Source organism: Squalius cephalus (assembly GCF_949319135.1).
Source record: "Squalius cephalus genome assembly, chromosome: 10".
Lineage (NCBI taxonomy): Eukaryota > Metazoa > Chordata > Actinopteri > Cypriniformes > Leuciscidae > Squalius > Squalius cephalus.
In genome coordinates this window covers 37,015,624-37,033,947 of record NC_137131.1, presented here as the reverse complement: position 1 = coordinate 37,033,947, position 18,324 = coordinate 37,015,624, and the positions used below count along the sequence as shown (strand labels likewise).

Genomic DNA, 18,324 nt, shown 5'->3' with positions numbered 1-18,324 from the left:
TCAACATTCACCATTTCACATTCAGCTGAGATATATATATACGAAAACATATTACACGTAATTTCCAGGAGATTTTTCCCAAAACTAGATGTATATCTTAACTTTTAAGATTACTTTTATCATGTAAACTATATGCAGTATACAGAATGTTATATGTGTGTTGGATAGTAGGAGGGGAACATGGTCACATCACCGCATGGGGTAAAAGGCTCCTTTGATTTTATTTTCCTCAAACATCTGCTTTTCAGGATGCACGTGGATTTTTGGCTGATCCTTGACGCGATGGCGGGCAGCAATACAAAGTTGATTCTGTGTTACTTTGATCTAATATTTTATGTTTTTTTTCAAATGTAGATTTAAGTGAACGAGAATCGCTAATCAATAAAATGACTGAATAGTTATATTTCGAAACAAAGGTTTGTTAATGATTTTCAAGCTAATTAAAGCAACAGTTTTTCAATAACGGAAGAATGTGTAAAAGTATGGTATTTGGGGTAAAAGGCGCCCCTGCTGTCGGGTCGAAAGGCACAATAATTAACATGATAATAAATGTCTGGCTGACTTTGTTGACATGACATGGTTAGATTCAGATGGTAAATATCATATATTAAGTTGGGTGTCCTCCTTATAGATATCACCATATATCTATGGTGAAACCATCATATTCAAAAATATGATATTAATCATATAATTTAATAAAATATGATTTAATGTTACTACTGTAAATCTAAATGAATTTATTATGGGATCACATTCAATGCTTTCAGAATCTTTACTTTTTAAAATAATTTTGTTTATGTATTTTTAAAATATATTTTTATATTAACATTTTAATAACAGTATATTTATTGAACAAAAATGAATTCTTTTATTTATCAAAATGAACAGAAAATCATGCAAACTTTTCTAAAGGGATTGTTTTGATCAAGTATTAACTAGACATTATTTTAGCTAAAGTATTTGTATAAATACAGTGTGCCTTTTGCCCCATGCCGGTAAGCCTTTTTAACCAGTGTGTGGGGTAAAAGGCCCACTTTGCCACCTCATACATTTTTAAAACAAAATAAACCACTTTTATGACTTATTTTTACACAAAATCTGTTGATCCATAAATGTTCAATACAAACATATATTTTTTTTCTGCAATCATACACTATGGGAATAGTGAAAAGCTATTTTTTTTCCTAAGGTGTGCCTTTAGCCCCGTTGTACCATACTGTATGCTGCGGCTGGCCATCATAAATCAAAGCACGTGACAGACAGTGGTCAGAGGAGAACACCTGAAAAACGTGCCAGTGTGAAAGCACAATGGGTGTGTGCTGCTCCCGCTCTGCATTTGCACAGCCTCCACTCTGCTTGTGCATGCAGTGTGAAACAGTGGTAATGATCTTTTAATCTATTGAAAGTAAAACATTTTACAGTGTACATGAGTATACTTTATTTTTACCTTGATATGTTTGGGTGGAGTGGCCTCTTCAATACTTTTTTCATGCTGCTGTTTCAGGACTTGTGTAGAAACCGTTGGCAAATTTTCTCCTCCAATTACCATCACTTTAACAGAGTAATAGTGAAAAATTTATTGGTCTTGAGGTAACTCCCCATTGTCTCACAGTTTGTTATTTAAAACAAATAATTCTGCACATGCACTACCTTTCTCATCATAATGATCCCCGAAACTTGAGGCCACACTCTGATGAACATTCTGGTCCAGGGAAACCTAACATGAAAACAGTGAGCAACACACTTTATAATTTATCAAATGAATGCCTAACCACAAAACATAGGTTTTCTACTAACTATATTAGGTTTGGAACAACATGAGGGTCAATAAATGATGACAGAATATTCATTTGTATTGCACCTGCAGTATTATAAAGATGGGATCCTATCTTATGTGGATATACAGTACCTGAGCATTTGAGGTACTACTTTCTTTAACACTGCTTCGTACCGTCACCTCTGATGAGCTCACCACCTGCTATTAAGACAGAGAACATCTGTTGTTAAACAAACATACGCAATATGCAACTCACTGCTGTTAGTTTGACATAATCAACAGTGTAACACTGCTCAATGCCTTGTGATATGAGAATTAAACATTGTGGAATCAGTCTAAATCAGGTGTTTACTGCATGCACAACTGTTAATTGTCAAATAGGGGATTTAGTAGCATTGCAAACTGTACTCTTTCATCAAGTCTTGTTTTAGTCTATATACTGTATGTGTTTTTGTGGATTTGAGGGAGTGTTGTGGATCCCTTGTGTGTTCATCTGCTGTACCTGTCTCTGCTGGTAGTGGTGTTGTATAACAGTGCTTTGGGATGCAGAGGAGGAACTGAGCTCATGGCTTTCAAACTGTTTCTTCACGCTGGCCAGTCCGCCTGGCAGAGAGCACGGCTCAGAGCTGTCCATGACCTTATAACACATAATAAAATGCTCAGACACTCATAAATATACATATTTACACACTGTACATACATAGAAAAGATCTGAGACATGATTCTCCTCGCTGAACCTTATTTCACCAAGGGCAACATGTTCCTGGATCAACATCTTCGTTGAACCTCGAACAACATTCTAATGAACCAATCAGATTTTAGGGACAAGTTTACAGTTTAGGCTTACAACCAAGTTTAGGTGCTTCTACATCAGTTATTCAGCTATCATTCCCCTCTGATTTTAGGGATTACTTGGGTAGAGCTGGTTTAGGGGTAGGGATATGGTTATGATACAATTTTCTGAATGTTGTTCCAGGATCAACTAAATAACGCGTCTTGCAAAATCAGGACAAACATTCTCCTATAGGGGGCACTATAAAGGTTAAAACAAAGCTGTTTTCTTAGGTGTAAAGTCCAGGGGTCAGAAAGTGAAAGTCCTGCCATATGTTTAGTCCACCCATGCACTCAGCCAGCTGATTTCACTAATTAGTTCTATCTCCTGGCTGAAAAACTGTGCTAATTAGCAAATCCAGGTGACTGGAACAAAATACGGAGGCCTTTTACTTTCTGAACCTGGACTTTACACCTCTGCTTAGAACCTAAACACACATTATCATTTAAGAAGTCATATCATTATTCATTATTGTTAATCATTTATTATTCAATTATTTGTTATATTGTACAAATCATAAAGACAGAGCATTAGTTTTCCAATAGTGTGTGCTAACCAACGACAAGAAATGTTTCTCTCCACACTGTTAGTAAAAACGTCACAGAATGCAGCGCAATAGCAAACAATCAGAACATATTTGGAGGGCTGGATTTTCAACCATTGGGATTTCACAATGGGTGGACTACCTTCCAGAACCTTCCAGACTGGACTACAAATTGACACCATTACTGCAGGGTTATTATTATTAACTAAAACTAAACCCATAAAAAAAATTCACTGAAAGTAAAATATAAAAAACCTGAAACTTTTATGTTTTATTTCAGCTAATTGCCAAGGCAACATTTCTCATTTTCATTTAGTTTAAATTAAAGTACAACACTAATGAAAACTAAATAAAATAAAACTTAATAAAAAACTACATACATAATAAAAACATATTTTAAAAAATAAATTATAAAAATGACTCAAAACAATAAATGTACTAAAACTTATCCCATGAGGCCACGGGAGAGGATTTATAAATGACAGTGAAGCAACGTAACTGACAATGGTAGGTCACATGATAATGACAACATGGCAAATGTAGTACGTCCAGATTATATTCATACTACACACATTCATACTATAAAGACGTGAAGTATTTAAGTATTTATATCAAGTGGAAGGCCTTAGACAGGAAATAAGAAATCATACAGGTATCCCAATGAGTCTGTGGGATATGTTCATGCGTGTTTGTGTGTTCATGCTGGTAAATACCACAGATGGGCTTCTCTCCTCCTTGGTAGCGGCAGCTTGGTATAGGGCCAGTCTCTGCTTGAGAGGCAAGGTCTCAGTCTCACTGTCAGCGTGTGTTTCTCCTGATGGCGAAACACCTGCACTGCCTGCAGCTGAAACACATAACGTGTGCATCATTCGCTATTAAACCTGAAACTGTAACATAAATAGATGCATTTCTTTCCCCTGACTTCAGGGTTCATGATTGGTTCAGGGAAACTAATGTTAGAGTAGAGATCACATCATCTGTCATATTTTAAGAGTAAATTTAGCCAGACAAAGTCAAACTGACAACAGGGATGTATTGTGACAGCATGCTGATTCTTTCTCTGTCTCCCAGTCTATAGATGGCTCAAGTGACAAGATGAGTAATGATGTCATAAAGCATGCACGTCGTTCACATCAATCACTGTTTTCAAAGTTTGATCCCCAAGCCATCTCCAGCTCCAGCTCTGGTAAGGGTTACACATATAAGGTCATTTACACATACTTTAGAGTTTCTTTTTTAATTACTGGTATCTGTCACAAATCTGTCGTCTCACACTCATTTGAAATATTTTTTATAACACAGAGAATTTAATGACACTATTAATATAATCTTTAGCAAAAATTAAAATGGCATTTCATATGTTCACTTGTTCTTGAAGCATTTAACTTTTTTTTTTTTTTTTTTTTTTTTGCTTTTCTATTTTTTAAACATCATGGTGTAGAATTTGAATATTGGCCGTTTATGGGTTATCAGCCATGGCATGAAAATAATGATTGGCTTGTCAGTATCAGCCAGAAATTTAATATCGGTGATTGATGTACAAGGTTGCATTAAAATGCTCATGAAAATGTAATTTTTTGTTCTAATTAGCTCATAAAATAGCATGCATCCATTCAAAGTCCTTTCATATTAAATATTTGTAAAATAGCTTAAAAATAATTTAATTATTTAAATCTTACGTTCAAGAAGTCGCATAACACATGTAAAAACACAATGAACACAAAGCTGTATGTCATGATGAATTATGAATTAAATGTCATAACATTCTAGACAGACACGTACTACACTCTTGAAACAAAAAAAATTCTCACAGCAAAAAATTATTGTTGGTTGAACTTAAAAAAGTAAGTTAGCTGGTTTCTGTAAAATTTTTAGTTCATTGAAATAAAAAAAGTTGAGTTAATACAACAAAGGAGATTGGTTTAATAAATAGAAACTCAAAATATTATGTTATCTGAACCACATTAATTATCTAAGTTGATTTGACTAAAGATAAAAGTTGTGACAACAAATCATGAAACTATTATTTTATAGTGATATAGATATATAACTTTCAGAGGTTTCCATTTAAGTCATTTTTTCTTTTCATTAAATTGAATTAAACAGCTCATAAAAATACTTTATCACTAGAAACACTTTAAATAACCTGTTAAAAAATAAAAGTATTATGCAATCATTTAAGACATTTCTCCTTATATAGAACCTGGCATAAAGGATTCTTTCAAATCGAGTCAAGAACCCTAGGGTTCTATATAAAACCCCACTGAACCTTTTTTTTCTGAGAGTGTAACTCTTTGAATAGTTAGCACATTTTAAATTCTTCATTGATTGAATATTTGAATTCAGTCCATCACTGTTAAAAATAAGAGCCACTGGAAGATGCACTGCAATGCTATTTGCGGATTATTTCAAGCCAGATCTTTGTACTGTGTCATACAACCACTCTGCTTTTCTTGCATCAGTATGACCGTATCACCATGTGACCAAGACATGTTCCCTGAACTGTTAATTTTAGCAGAGCAGTTATTCAGTGCATGCCAGTGTAAAGCTAGCCAGCAGAGGGAGAGAGATGATTCAGATCCAGAATAAGCAGTAGCTGTTGAACAGAAACTCTACACCTGAGCGTATCTGACACTTTTCAAACACAGAGATGATGGGATGTGGAGACAGAGGGATCACGCACTCGTTTGTCATTATGGCAAGAGAAAGGCATCAGCGGGGAAGATGGACGATGCAAGGCTCAACATTCCAGAAAACCTCCAAGTATCTAGAACCGCAGGGGTTGGCGGCATTCTAGACTGTTGTGCATTACCATGACGTGAAGTAACCACAGTACTGAGAGCAATTAAAGAAGACTTATTTTAAACCAAGGACCGTTAGTTTCATATTTCAGACAGAGAGAGAGAGAGGCGCCCCAGGAAGAGTGACTTCCTAAAATGCAAAGCCAAGGAAATCTTTATATCTGTCACTTGTCTATCATTAATATTTCTACTTCTCCAATATTATTATCTGCCTTTTTCTGTCGCCTATGACCAAGAGAAATAGGCATTAGTGTAGATTGACTGCGTTTTTGTTATTTAGATAAATGACTGCTTTGGTTTGGTTCAGAATTAGCAATCTATAAATGTGCTAGTCATCTACTGAATGTATGATTAAACTCCGTATCAATACACGAATGTGTTAGCATCATGTCAGTAGGCCTGTAATATTCTGGACTCTAGGCTGTGGAATGCAGCAGTAGCTTACAGGCTAAATTCAGAAAGTCCAGTCTTTGGGACTCTATTCTGAGACACTCATGGAGTGAGCCGACATATATGAGACTCACTGCCTTACAGCAAACACAATGCTCATTAGGATAAAGACTTTAAAGAATTTACTGTATACAGTTAACATTTGTCTTCACATTGTCCATATAATTATTCATATAACTTTTAATTCTTTAAACCAGTCATCAGTTTCTTTAAATACATTAAACTGATACTGTTGTGAAATGAAAAGCATGACGAGTTTTGAATTCTGAGATCTTGTCTTCCTGAAAGGCCAGTGAACAGGTATTGGAAAATCTGATATTGTTTGGTTTATAACAAAAGAACCCTTTTGTTACTTTCTGTTCATATAATTAATACTCATCAATATTCATTTTGGTCAACTCCATTATGATGTGACAATAAGCCATGTGTCCTCTGCATGCATTCTTAATGAGCGCTCTCGAAACACATACGCCACTGGCCTCAAGCACTTAACCTGGAAATATATTTTACTTACTCAGCACATCTCGACCCAATTTACCATTTAAAAATGAGATTATTGTTAATTATTGAGTAGCACCGTTTACTATAATTCATTGTCAAAATTGGTTTAATTGGAAGCCATGCATCTTCCAAGTGAACAACAGACATCTACAGTTCACCAGAAACCACTTCTGTTAAACCACACTCACCTTCAGAGGTCTGACGTTTCCTCTCGGTTCCTCAACGTTACTATAGTGTCACCTGGACACCAGATCCCACCTGGAGACCCCTAGACACCCAGCGTCCGTGTGTAAAAGTGTGAGTGTGTGTTTGGAGACCAGCTCCAGTCTACTGTCCGGTTCACCTCAGAGTGATGGAGGGCAGAGACAGCTGGTTGTATTTCAGAGACCCTCCTCCTCCTCCTCTTTAAAAGATTGGCAGTCTGCTAGGCCTTTTTTTAGATAAGCTACTCAACATGCCCTTAACCTGAAGTCACAGAGCGACAGACAGACACACTGAGGGGGAGAGGCACCCTACTGTCTGAGAGATTTTAGGGACATTCATCCTTGGCTTTGAAAATGCACTAGCATCCCATTTCATCTCTTTAAATTTAAGACTCAGTGAAAACTTTCACTCTATTTAATTTTTGTTAAATGTCCAAGCAGATCTTTTTCATACAATTACAGCTCACAGTGACCACTGCCAAGCTCCAAAACTCACACATATTTCATGTATCATTAAAGCAGTCCATAAATCACATCTGTTATATTCCAAGCCTTCTGAAGCCATAATATTGATTTGTGTGAGGAACAGCTCTAAACATTCACAGATAATCTCAATAAACTAAAGAAACACTGTGACTGGAGAATTGAGAGGAAGATAATCAGTGAATAATTTCAAACTTTTACTTTAGAAGTCATATGGACTACCTCTACGGTGCCTGTTATGGTTTTGGAGCCTAACAGACATGGAAACTAGGAATGTTGTATGGAAAATTCTTTCGAAAATGTTCCTTTTGTGTTCCGTGGAAAAAACAACATACAAGTTTGGAACAGCATCAGGGTGAATAAATAATGACGAACACAATTTTCTAGAGAACTTTCTCTATTTGAAGGGGATCACAGGAGGTGAGAGCTACTTCAAAACTCTGATTAATATAAAGCATTTACAGAAAGATCTTACATCTGTTTGTGTGTGTTGACGTCAGGGTCAGAAATTAGCCCGGACTTGAGTCACTCAAAGTGACAGAAATGGCAAAGAAAACACTCCCAACAATTTCAGTATAAAAATCAAAAAGCTGAGCATCTATTGTGGTTACTTTTGTATTTAATGTCACTTTGATTTTAACAGCCATAATTGTTCAGATGAAATAGCATTTTTTGCCAAATGGATGCTGTGCTTTTTATATGGTTTGAAAAAAAACCATATAAAACCATATATCTTTTTCGAATTATACCTAATTTATGATGGTTAATAAAATATGTTATAGGGGAATTTAAAAGACAATAAAAAAGAGCGACAAGCTTCCCGTTACCGGCGATAGTTAATGGGGTTAATAAAAAGAGAGAAAGTTGAGACAGAGGAGAAAATATTGTAATGATATAATCATAACAATCAGAATTTCCTCCTTTGCTCCTGGACAGCACTATGCATCAGATACAAACACTCAAGAGAATGCAACACTTGAGGGACGGTCATCATTTCCAGTGTAGGATATGAATGTGTGAATATGGACCTGTCATAAACAAGGTTGTCTATTTCAAAGACAAGCTGATAGCCCGATTTAAAGAATGAAAGAGGGATAACAAAAGAGACACTGACCATACACAAATCAGCTCACCTGTCAAACAAACCTATTAAATTACACACACCTCCCACTAGCATATTATTATCACTGCATATTTAAAAAAAAATATATACACATATATGAGCATTGTAAAATAAAGTTTGGATATAGTATGGGTACTTTTAAGACTATATCCTGTGTCTGATTAAACTTAAAGTAACAGAATGAGATTGCAGCAGAAATCCAAACACACGTACTGTACATACACACACATACATGCATGAGCACTAAAGCAGAAGTCTGTCATCACAGTTGTCATCGTGCTAGACAGCAATGTGTGAAGTCTTTAATCATGTCACTTTTATACACACACCCTGAACTGTCACGAACATGTAAATCACATTAGAAACAAGAGATCACAAATGGTTCAGTGTAAAATTTCCTGAATCAGACTTTTTCGAGCCAAACTAAAAATCTGGGGCCCAATTTAAAAAGAAACACTGAGTTACAGTAGCATAAAAGCCAAAAGATACTCACAGCCTCCAAAGTTTGAATCCTGATTTGACATCTTTTCCCTTACACCACTATATTTGTCTGCAACTCTCCCACTGGACGAATGTGAACCACTCACTTCCTAGAGAGCGAGAGAAAAGAGAGAGAGAAAGAGAGAGAGAGGCAGGTGTGGTTAGAGAACACGTTCTAGTCCGTGTTTCATTTGCATTCACCAGTCCCATGAGACATTGAACAAAAGTTCAAAACAGAGAGACTGTACGTGAAGCGTGTGTGTGTTTTGGCTATTTATCATTAACAGTATATCAACAAGACTCAGGTTTGTGTTGAATAAGCAAGTTCACCTGAAGCTTGAAAGCTGTCACCAAGTCAATAGTGCAATAATGCCCTTGAAAGAGGAACATGAAAAAGGGAAGGTGACTGAGAACACTGAAATAAACTGCCAACTGTGAAACATATTTGCATACAAACTAAAGGAAATATATGTATACAGTTCGTATAAATGTATTTTCAGTGTGTACATCATTTTGATTACTAGAAAGGCATCAAAAGCAAACATTCTGCCAGAACACACAGCTCAAAACTAATAACCAACACTTTACACTGAGTTTGAGGCAATAGTCAACATTAATGCAAGTTTCCAGCTGAGTTTAAGCTTTAGCATTTTAATTGATGAGTTAGGAATACTAGAATATTTCATGATTTATTTTGTTGCAAGTATCTGAACAGTTCAAAGCTGCAAAATTTGCATATTAGTCCATGCATGCATTAAAAAAGCTCAGCGTGTCTAATCATCATCACAGGCTGTGCGTTTGCTTTTTGAATATTAGTGACAAACAATTAAACAAACATGTATAATAAAGGTGTCCAACTTTAACATCAGTAAGGAGTTCTTACTGGTTCAGAACGAGTCAATGTTTTTAAGGGGAATCAAACACGTACACTACACCGTTTTTTTAACTAAAACTTTTGATGTGTTTTGGCCAGTTATTTACATCACATTTGGCACAATTTACACAAATTGAATCATATTTCCCCAATACGTTCATTGCACTGGCTGCCATTTTGTTACAGAATTGATTTTAAAATTCTGCTTTTGTTTTTAAAGCCATGAACGGATTAGCTCCAAAATATCTCTGATCTTTTGAAATGAAATAACTCTGCTAGATCATTAAGGTCATCTCAACAAAGACTGCTGACTAAAAGTGAAAATCATGCTTTGAAAATCGTGCTCGATGGCTGTGGTAACCATTGACTATAATTGTGTGGAAAATCATGTGTGTTCCACGGAAGAAAAAGTCATAGTTTACAAATGACGTGAGGGTGAATACATGATTTTCATTTTGGGGTGAACTTTTCCATTAACCCTGTCAAAAATTATAGGCATCGGCTGTATAAACAGACATCACATCATACATATATTACACTCATCAGTTTATACTTTAAAACCCGGATGGAACTGTTTTTCGCTATCTAGCGCTCTCTTTCCCTTTACCCCTCTCTGTCTATTTAGTTTCACAAAACAATTTGCAAATCAAATCTCGTCCCATCAGCTCTTCCATTATACACATGCATCTGTAGTTCAAAACATCAGGAAGGGAAAATCAACACTATCCCACACATGCTAATGCAGACTCACACACACACACATTGATTGTGTCATGTGGAGTCACATTCCACTATTCAGCTCATCTGGCATAAGACGCACACACAGAGTCTGTCGAATACTGAGCCAAGAGGTCAAGGTTCACCCTGCCCAGCAGAGAACAGGTGGTTTCATTTACACACACTGAAAGGCTGAGTTTCACTTTATCAGTTACACTGCAAGTAAATTAAAGGCTAACTACTGTGAATGAATTCTAATAAACAGTCAGTTTCTCATGTTGACATCAACGTCGCAGCGCTGTCAAACACCCTGATTGTGTTTTCAAATGCACAGATATTTTGGCACTGTCAAAAACTGTAGGGTGAATTCAGGTTGATTGGGACAATTTTTAACTTTTCTCAATGGAAAAATGTGTCCCAATCATCCGGAACTCACCCTAGCCAAAAAAAGATCAAGATTTATCTCTGAATCTGTTAAAATTTTACCTGGATAAAGATTAAAAGAGCTCTGAGTTAATTCACCTGAATAAACCTCAGATAATGAATGAGATATGATCTGATTAGTTATTTATTTCCTAAATAGTATGTGTGTATTTTTGTGAACCTTGTTTCAATCAAAGGTTACCAAAACCAAAGGGATTTACATGAATAATCTTGCCAATATTGTGTGTCCTTAAAGAACCCCTGTGGTAAAAATCAAGTTTTTAATGTTGTTTATATGTCTATGTGATCAATCAAAGGTTACCAAAACCAAAGGGATTTACATGAATAATCTTGCCAATATTGTGTGTCCTTAAAGAACCCCTGTGGTAAAAATCAAGTTTTTAATGTTGTTTATATGTCTATGTGATGTTTAAAATATGCTTTAAGACAAACCATGTGCAAATTCATGTCAACACCACTGCTGATTATTTTCTCCTTAAAGGATTTTTCCTTTTGTTGTCGCATGTTTTCCCCACGAGCTCCCCCTACAGCTGTGAGGGGGTGTATATTTCACAACACGGTCGTAAAAAACTCACTTGCGGCGGCCTCCTCCCCCTCTCTACCGCTGCTCATGTGCGTTTGTTTTGATCGGAGCAAGCCAACTGTATCGTGTGGAGCTATGTCTACCGAGGTGGGTAATCTGGTAATACATCATACATGCGTGTGTGTTTATGTCGAATTGCCGTAAAGCAATTCGTGTTTCGCGCTCGCGCTCGTTCTCGCTTCTCACGAGACTTCCAATTTCTATCTTGCCGGGACGGTAGTCCCCAAGTTGCAAGGTTGGTTTTCCGCCTGGGAACGCTGGGGGGAGCGGGGAAAGTCACCAAATATCACCAGAACAGGTTGTTTAACCATCCAAATGAATTCTAGACAGTTTTATTAAGTTGAAAAAGTTACCAAGTTCTCCTTTAAAACTGCAGAGAAAAAAAGACGCTTTGAAATCGCTGGTGTTTCTTAGGTCACAAACTACCTTGTAACCAATCAAGTCAATGTGCCGGGCTGCCGGCGGGCTTTAGCATATCATTAACTGTGGTCTCTCTCAAGAGAAGCCAGGTTATTCCAGTATATTTTTATGTTGATATGAAAACTCAGGTACATTTAGCAATATAGCGGGTGAATTATGATGTAGGTCTATTACGATGTTATGATGTACTATGACTTTCTCCATTGACGTTCAAGTTGTTCAAAGCTTTTCTAAGAATACTGATTTTTAGAAGGCAGAAGATGGCGAACGGGAACATGGTTTGTGTAGCAACACATAATTAGTTTGATAACATAGTCAAGCAAAAGACTAATCATATTAATTACCGTTATGTTTCTGACGTTGTAGAGAGCGATACATAAAAAGCATTACCATTCTGATATTGACTTGTATACGAGTTGACCGAGTTGGCGTGAGTGGAGAAGGGGCTAATTTGCTTATTCATGTGTACGCATATACCTAATGAAGTAAGGGTGTAAAGTTATATTCAAGTTATTTTTAGGCATGAATTTAAAAAAAAAAACACAAGAAAAAACGTTTTAAATACTTCATTTTGGATGAGTTTTAAGGGACAAAATTATTGAGTATCAGATGCCATACGGTACTTTGATGCATATGGTACTTAATGATGGTATTTACATGGCATTCCAAAGTCCTTCTGTGAATACCATGGAACTATAGACAACGTCATGGTATTAGCATGGTATGTTTTTGTAAGTGTGTGTTTTTTGCGTAACTATTTGTCCCTATTTTTGGTGGCCTGTCTGTTCAAAATAGCCTGTAAAGGGAAACAATATGAGCTTATTGAACATTAAAAAAATTAATTAACAGAAGTTGATGAACATTAGTTGCAAGCAGGTTTATTATTATTAACTAAATCTAAAACTATTAAAAACACTTTTGTTAACTAAAATAATAAAGTTGATCAAATAAAATTAAATATAAATATTAGATGTAGTTTAAAATTTTATTGGGAAATTAACTGAAATAAGTTTGAGTTGAAGCCCTAAAAGTAGGCTACTAACTGGAAATAAATAAAACATGGTAACATTATTATTATATATAATATTCTTACAGTCTGCACTGATGACTAAATGTAATTTTGAGTAGTATGACATACAGTTCATCACAGTAATACATTTGCTCATATTATATACAACGGACAAAATACACAACTGAATGACCCCCCCTTTTTGATTCATAGAGGTGATTACATTGGAAATTGTAATATGTTGAATCACAGAACTAAAACTTTGAAATCTGGTCACCTATGTGTGTTTGTGTATGTAAGGGGATTTCCTGTTTTCGTGAGCACCACTGAGAGTCTCTCATTACTCTGCTGTCTCTGTGATAAGTGGACATATTTAAACATGAGTCACTGACCTGGAGTTAGAAAAACAAGCACGGCAGCGCTCTCTCTCTCTCTCTCTCTCTCTCTCTCTCTCTCTCTCTCTCTCTCTCTCTCTCTCACACACACACACAAACAATATTATTTCCACCAACTATTTTAAAACAAACTGAGAGGCTTTTATACACACACACAGGAGGAAAGAAAGAATGATGGAAGGTGTTTTGTAGTCAGAACAAGGCCACAGGTTATAAAGTGAAGACATGGTATGATTACCATGCGCACATGAGATGACACAAGAGCACATACCGAACATCCTGTGACAGTGCGTGAACAGCTAAACATGTAAATATCTGAGTTGTTGTCCCCAGGCCTTGACCGACAGTTTTGTTTTTCTTTTTCTTTTTTAACCCTAAAGGCAGCCAGAAACAGTCACAAGGAGCTTCTTTAAGCCTGAGCTCTACGCTACACATAGCGCAGGGATGACTTTAAAAGAGTGAGATGACAGCTCCTAATACTTTCTACACTTTTAGCAGTGAAGTTACTGTGTTTGTAGGGTATATTTAGCAGTGGCAGGGCAGTTTTTAACTGTCAGCTAGCTTTAGCCTGTAGCTTGAGTTTATGTCTATTCACAACTAAACGCAACAGAATGTCGGGGGTTTCAAAACAAGTTAAGCTGCATTGACATTTGAAAATTGTTGATTACTACAGAATTCTACAGACTCATTTATAAAAACAAACAAAATCACATGTATAGTAATACACTTACAATAGAAAGTAGTACAAGTATAAATCATCCTTTTAGTGGTGGAACTATACTATTTTTTAGCAGGTGAACGTGTAATTACTAACCAATTCCTCTGGGTGGGTTCTTCTTATTGTTATTAAGCCCCTGCTTGGAATCATTGCACATATAATTCGAAAGTTACAGAGTCTATTAGGTATGACAGGAAAAATTGGATATAACTTTGCATAGACAAGGTTAGTAAGCAGTTTTATCACATTAATCTCATGTTAACACTTATAATGTTGGAGAGGCTATACCCTTGTCAAAAGGAAGTGCACTTTAGCTTACTTTTAAAAAAAAACAACACTTATTATGTAAATGATATACTTTAATAGAACATGAATGTAATGTTTTTGGGCACTTAATTGCATGTTAATTGCAATTAAATGAAAATGTAGGCTTTTATAGTTTAAATGTCTATTAAATGCGATTAGCTGAACTTTAGAGTGCTTGTTTGACTTTAAAGTATATAATAATTTGTTACATAGTGCTTTTCTCAGCATTCAAAGCCCTTTACATGGTAATACACCAGCTTACTGGTGGAGAGGAGACAGAGTGATGAAGCCAATCAGTATATATGGGGATGATTAGGAGGCCATGATGATGGACAGAAGCCAATGGGTAAAAATCCCAAATTTGGGATTTTTAATGACCACAGAGAGTCAGAACCTCAGTTAAAAGTCTCATCCAAAGGATGGTGCTTTTGATTGTATAGTGTCCCCATCACTAGACTGGGGTGTTAGGACCCACACAGAGGACAGGGTGAGCACCCCCTGCTGGCCTCACTAGGTACTTGTACTGAACCAAGAATATTTTATTCTCTTAAATAGAATACCTGTGGCTATGATGGACCACCAACTCATGTACTGTACCTAACCAGCAGAACACTGGACCATCATGGGAATTCATGATGGATTATACTGGTATTTTCACCAGGGTGTGTGAATTCTTTCTCTCTATTCCTTGAATCCTGAACGTACATATTTGCTTGAAAGGAAACAAACAGCGAAATTAGATTAGACTCAAGCACTGTGAAGATATGTGTTTATATTGAGACCACATATCCAAACAACGATTTCAATTACTCCATTTGGATAAGAAGCATTCTTTTCCTTGCTGACATTTTAGGCAGATTTATGAAGTTTTAACTGAATACTGTGAGAAAACATTGATTAGGTATCAGTTCATTATGACAATAATCCAGTATTATTATAGTACTGCAGGCAGCAGTTTACATTACATTTACACAGCCTTACATTTTCTATTAGTGACCTCTACTGGAAAGAATGCACCACGACATCTCTCGGCCTGCTGAAGAGTTTAGAAGTGTTATCTAAACCTTGGATGAACCTAAATCAAAATTTTAAACAGGATGTGAGTATTTGTATTCCTTTCTGTTCTAAAGTGGTTGATGAATAACAGGAGAAGGATTTAATGTCTGAAATGAAAGTTTCTCAGTCTCTTCTGACAGCCTTTAATCATGGCAGTCTCTGTGTACCCTGACTGAGTAATAATGAATGAGAGAGACAGAGAGAAAGAGTGTGTGTGTGTGTGTGTGTGTGTGTGTGTGTGTGTGTGTGTGTGTGTGTGTGTGTGTGTGTGTGTGTGTGTGTGTGTGTGTAAAGGGATCATGAAATATTAATAACCCTGGTGGGGTGGAGAGGTCATGTTTCAGATAGAAACAATAGATGGATCTCTAGCAATCTCTCTCCCCTTCCTGCTCTTCCTATCGGCAACAATTAGCCTCTCAATCAGGAACAACAGTCACTCATTCTGCTCTTGTCCAAAACCACTTCAGAATCAAGACTCAAGCATCCAATCATCCAGGCCTGTGTTTCACCACCATGAAGAAATCTACAACTTAAGTCACATACCAAGTATTCTATTACTTCTTTTTTTTCTGTCAAGTTCAAGCTACCATGGAGACCCTTACAAAATAGTGGTTTCCATCAAAATACCATATACTGTAGTTACTACAGTTATTGGTGCTGTGACCAACGTCCTTTACCTAAGGTGACCATGATAATACCAAGTTATCACCTTTTTATTGTAGAAAAATCACAGCCAATCCCATCTTGCATACTATCCATCTTAAATGGTTAGTGTGATACGAGTGTCTACCAGAGTGCACAGAAAACTGAATCCTTGTCTATTTTTGCAGCTGATATTATCTTTGTTTTTTTTTTTTTTTGGTTTGTTTTTTGGTTTTTGGGCACAATGTTTATATATGACATTATTGCCTGATGTGTAATTGTTCCCAACATTGTTTTTAATCATTATTTACTGTTCCATATGGACTTAAACGGGAGTCTGTGGACTGATTATTTGAATGTTTAATTATGATCATGATCACCTGAAGACCTGCAGCGTGCTTTCTATATATATCTGTCAGGACCACTATTGTGAAATAAGATTGACAATTAGCGTACAGTTTGGATTGGTGGTACGGTTCTGTTCTGGGCGAGAACTAACAGAACTAACAATTATTGAGAATAAGGGAAATTGTCACACGTACTGACAAAGGCAAAGAGCCAAAACGTTTGTATAATCTTTATCTCCTGTTTGTAACAAAAAAAGTATTCTTAGAGTGCATACCTTTTGTTTCCGTTTGAAATAAGATTATTTTTCTCACCCCACTGTCAGATAATTTGGCTAGTTTTAAACCAGAACTCACTTCATTTAGTTTTTTTTCCTTCTTCAGAAAAGACATATCATCTTATGCGATTTTCCTCATCTGGTAAATGCATATTTTCTCTATTTGTTTGGCAACAAGACAAAAATAATAAGAAATGCATTTTTTTCAGTGTAGGACCAGCAAAAAGCTCGATCAGGAGAGGAGACCAAGATTGCTAGATCTCAAGAATCTGTTTGGTTTGTGGGTGGAGATCACTTCTGAGAGATATGAAGGTGCTTGATTATGTAGTGATTTAAAAACAAATATTACAATTTTAAAAACAATTATATATGTAATCGGTAGCCAGTGTAGTGAGGTCAGAAAACGAAAGTAAAGCAACAGCCCCTCATGGACGACAGCTGCATAATTAAAACAAAACAACATAAAGTCCAGGCCTGGTCCTCTCTCTTCCTTCACTGTCGTCACTATTCCTTTTATCCTTGCGGAGCTCCTCCATGAGACTCAGGACCAGTTTGGCGTGCAGGTGACGCTCATTAGCACTCGCACTCGGCTCTCGTCTCAGCCCTGCTCGCTATAGTAGTGTTTTTCATTTTCCATACGTGTGCAGTTTTCCGTATATGGCTAATCTTTTGATAGTTTGTGTGTAGAGTTACTATGCAAAAAAACAATTTTGAGAAGAGTTAAAAATAGTTTTGAATAAAGTGTTGAAATGTGTGATGTTTTGCATGTTGTGTAGGGGAGCGCGGGGCACAACCTAACGCGGGGTTAGTTGTAACACGCTTGTTTTAAATACATGCTTGGATGACGGAACTTTGTTTATTTACTAGTTGCCATATCAACACTATATAGAAAAAAAAAATCCGCCAAAATTTTTTTTTTTTGGAAGATATCCATAGACATTTATTAAACCATAGCAAAAGTAAATTTCTTACTTAAGTTAATTTTTCATCTCTATTTTTTGTGTTTATTTAAAATAAGACAAATCTGATATTATTTTAATCTCCAAGATGTTATTTAACAGTTGAGATAGTTCTTTAATGCTTCGCTAACTAGCAGAAGACACTAGCAGGGTTTAAATCCCAGTTGTGTAGGCGAGGGCATGTTGTAACACTGCGTTACAATGTGCCCCTATTAGAAATATGCTATTATATTCTATACTTTTATTAATTTTATTGAGAAAACGTGAGAAAAAGGTGAATAAAGACTGAGAGTCAATGTCCAGAAATTACTAATTATTTATTTGTTTTGAACTTTGTATAGCTGTGTTTTCATGTGTTCATAGTCAAAACTCAAAAATGAGTTTC

At 36.1% G+C, this 18,324-nt stretch overlaps 1 protein-coding gene across 2 annotated transcripts in view; it reads right to left on the bottom strand.

The window, feature by feature from the left end:
- xirp2a (xin actin binding repeat containing 2a) overlaps window positions 1–18,324 on the bottom strand; it is a 41,790-nt gene that overhangs the window by 13,189 nt on the left and 10,277 nt on the right. Inside the window, exons 2-7 of one of the 2 annotated variants that reach the window (XM_079884302.1) lie at window positions 9,208–9,304; window positions 3,867–3,997; window positions 2,280–2,414; window positions 1,910–1,978; window positions 1,651–1,717; window positions 1,448–1,551 (exon numbers count right to left, since the gene is read on the bottom strand). In XM_079884302.1, the coding sequence (XP_079740428.1) occupies window positions 1,448–1,551; window positions 1,651–1,717; window positions 1,910–1,978; window positions 2,280–2,414; window positions 3,867–3,997; window positions 9,208–9,304 (603 nt within the window). Of the gene's footprint in view, window positions 1–1,447; window positions 1,552–1,650; window positions 1,718–1,909; window positions 1,979–2,279; window positions 2,415–3,866; window positions 3,998–7,093; window positions 7,310–9,207; window positions 9,305–18,324 lie in introns of those variants that run through there. The other variant, XM_079884303.1, reaches the window with a different exon arrangement.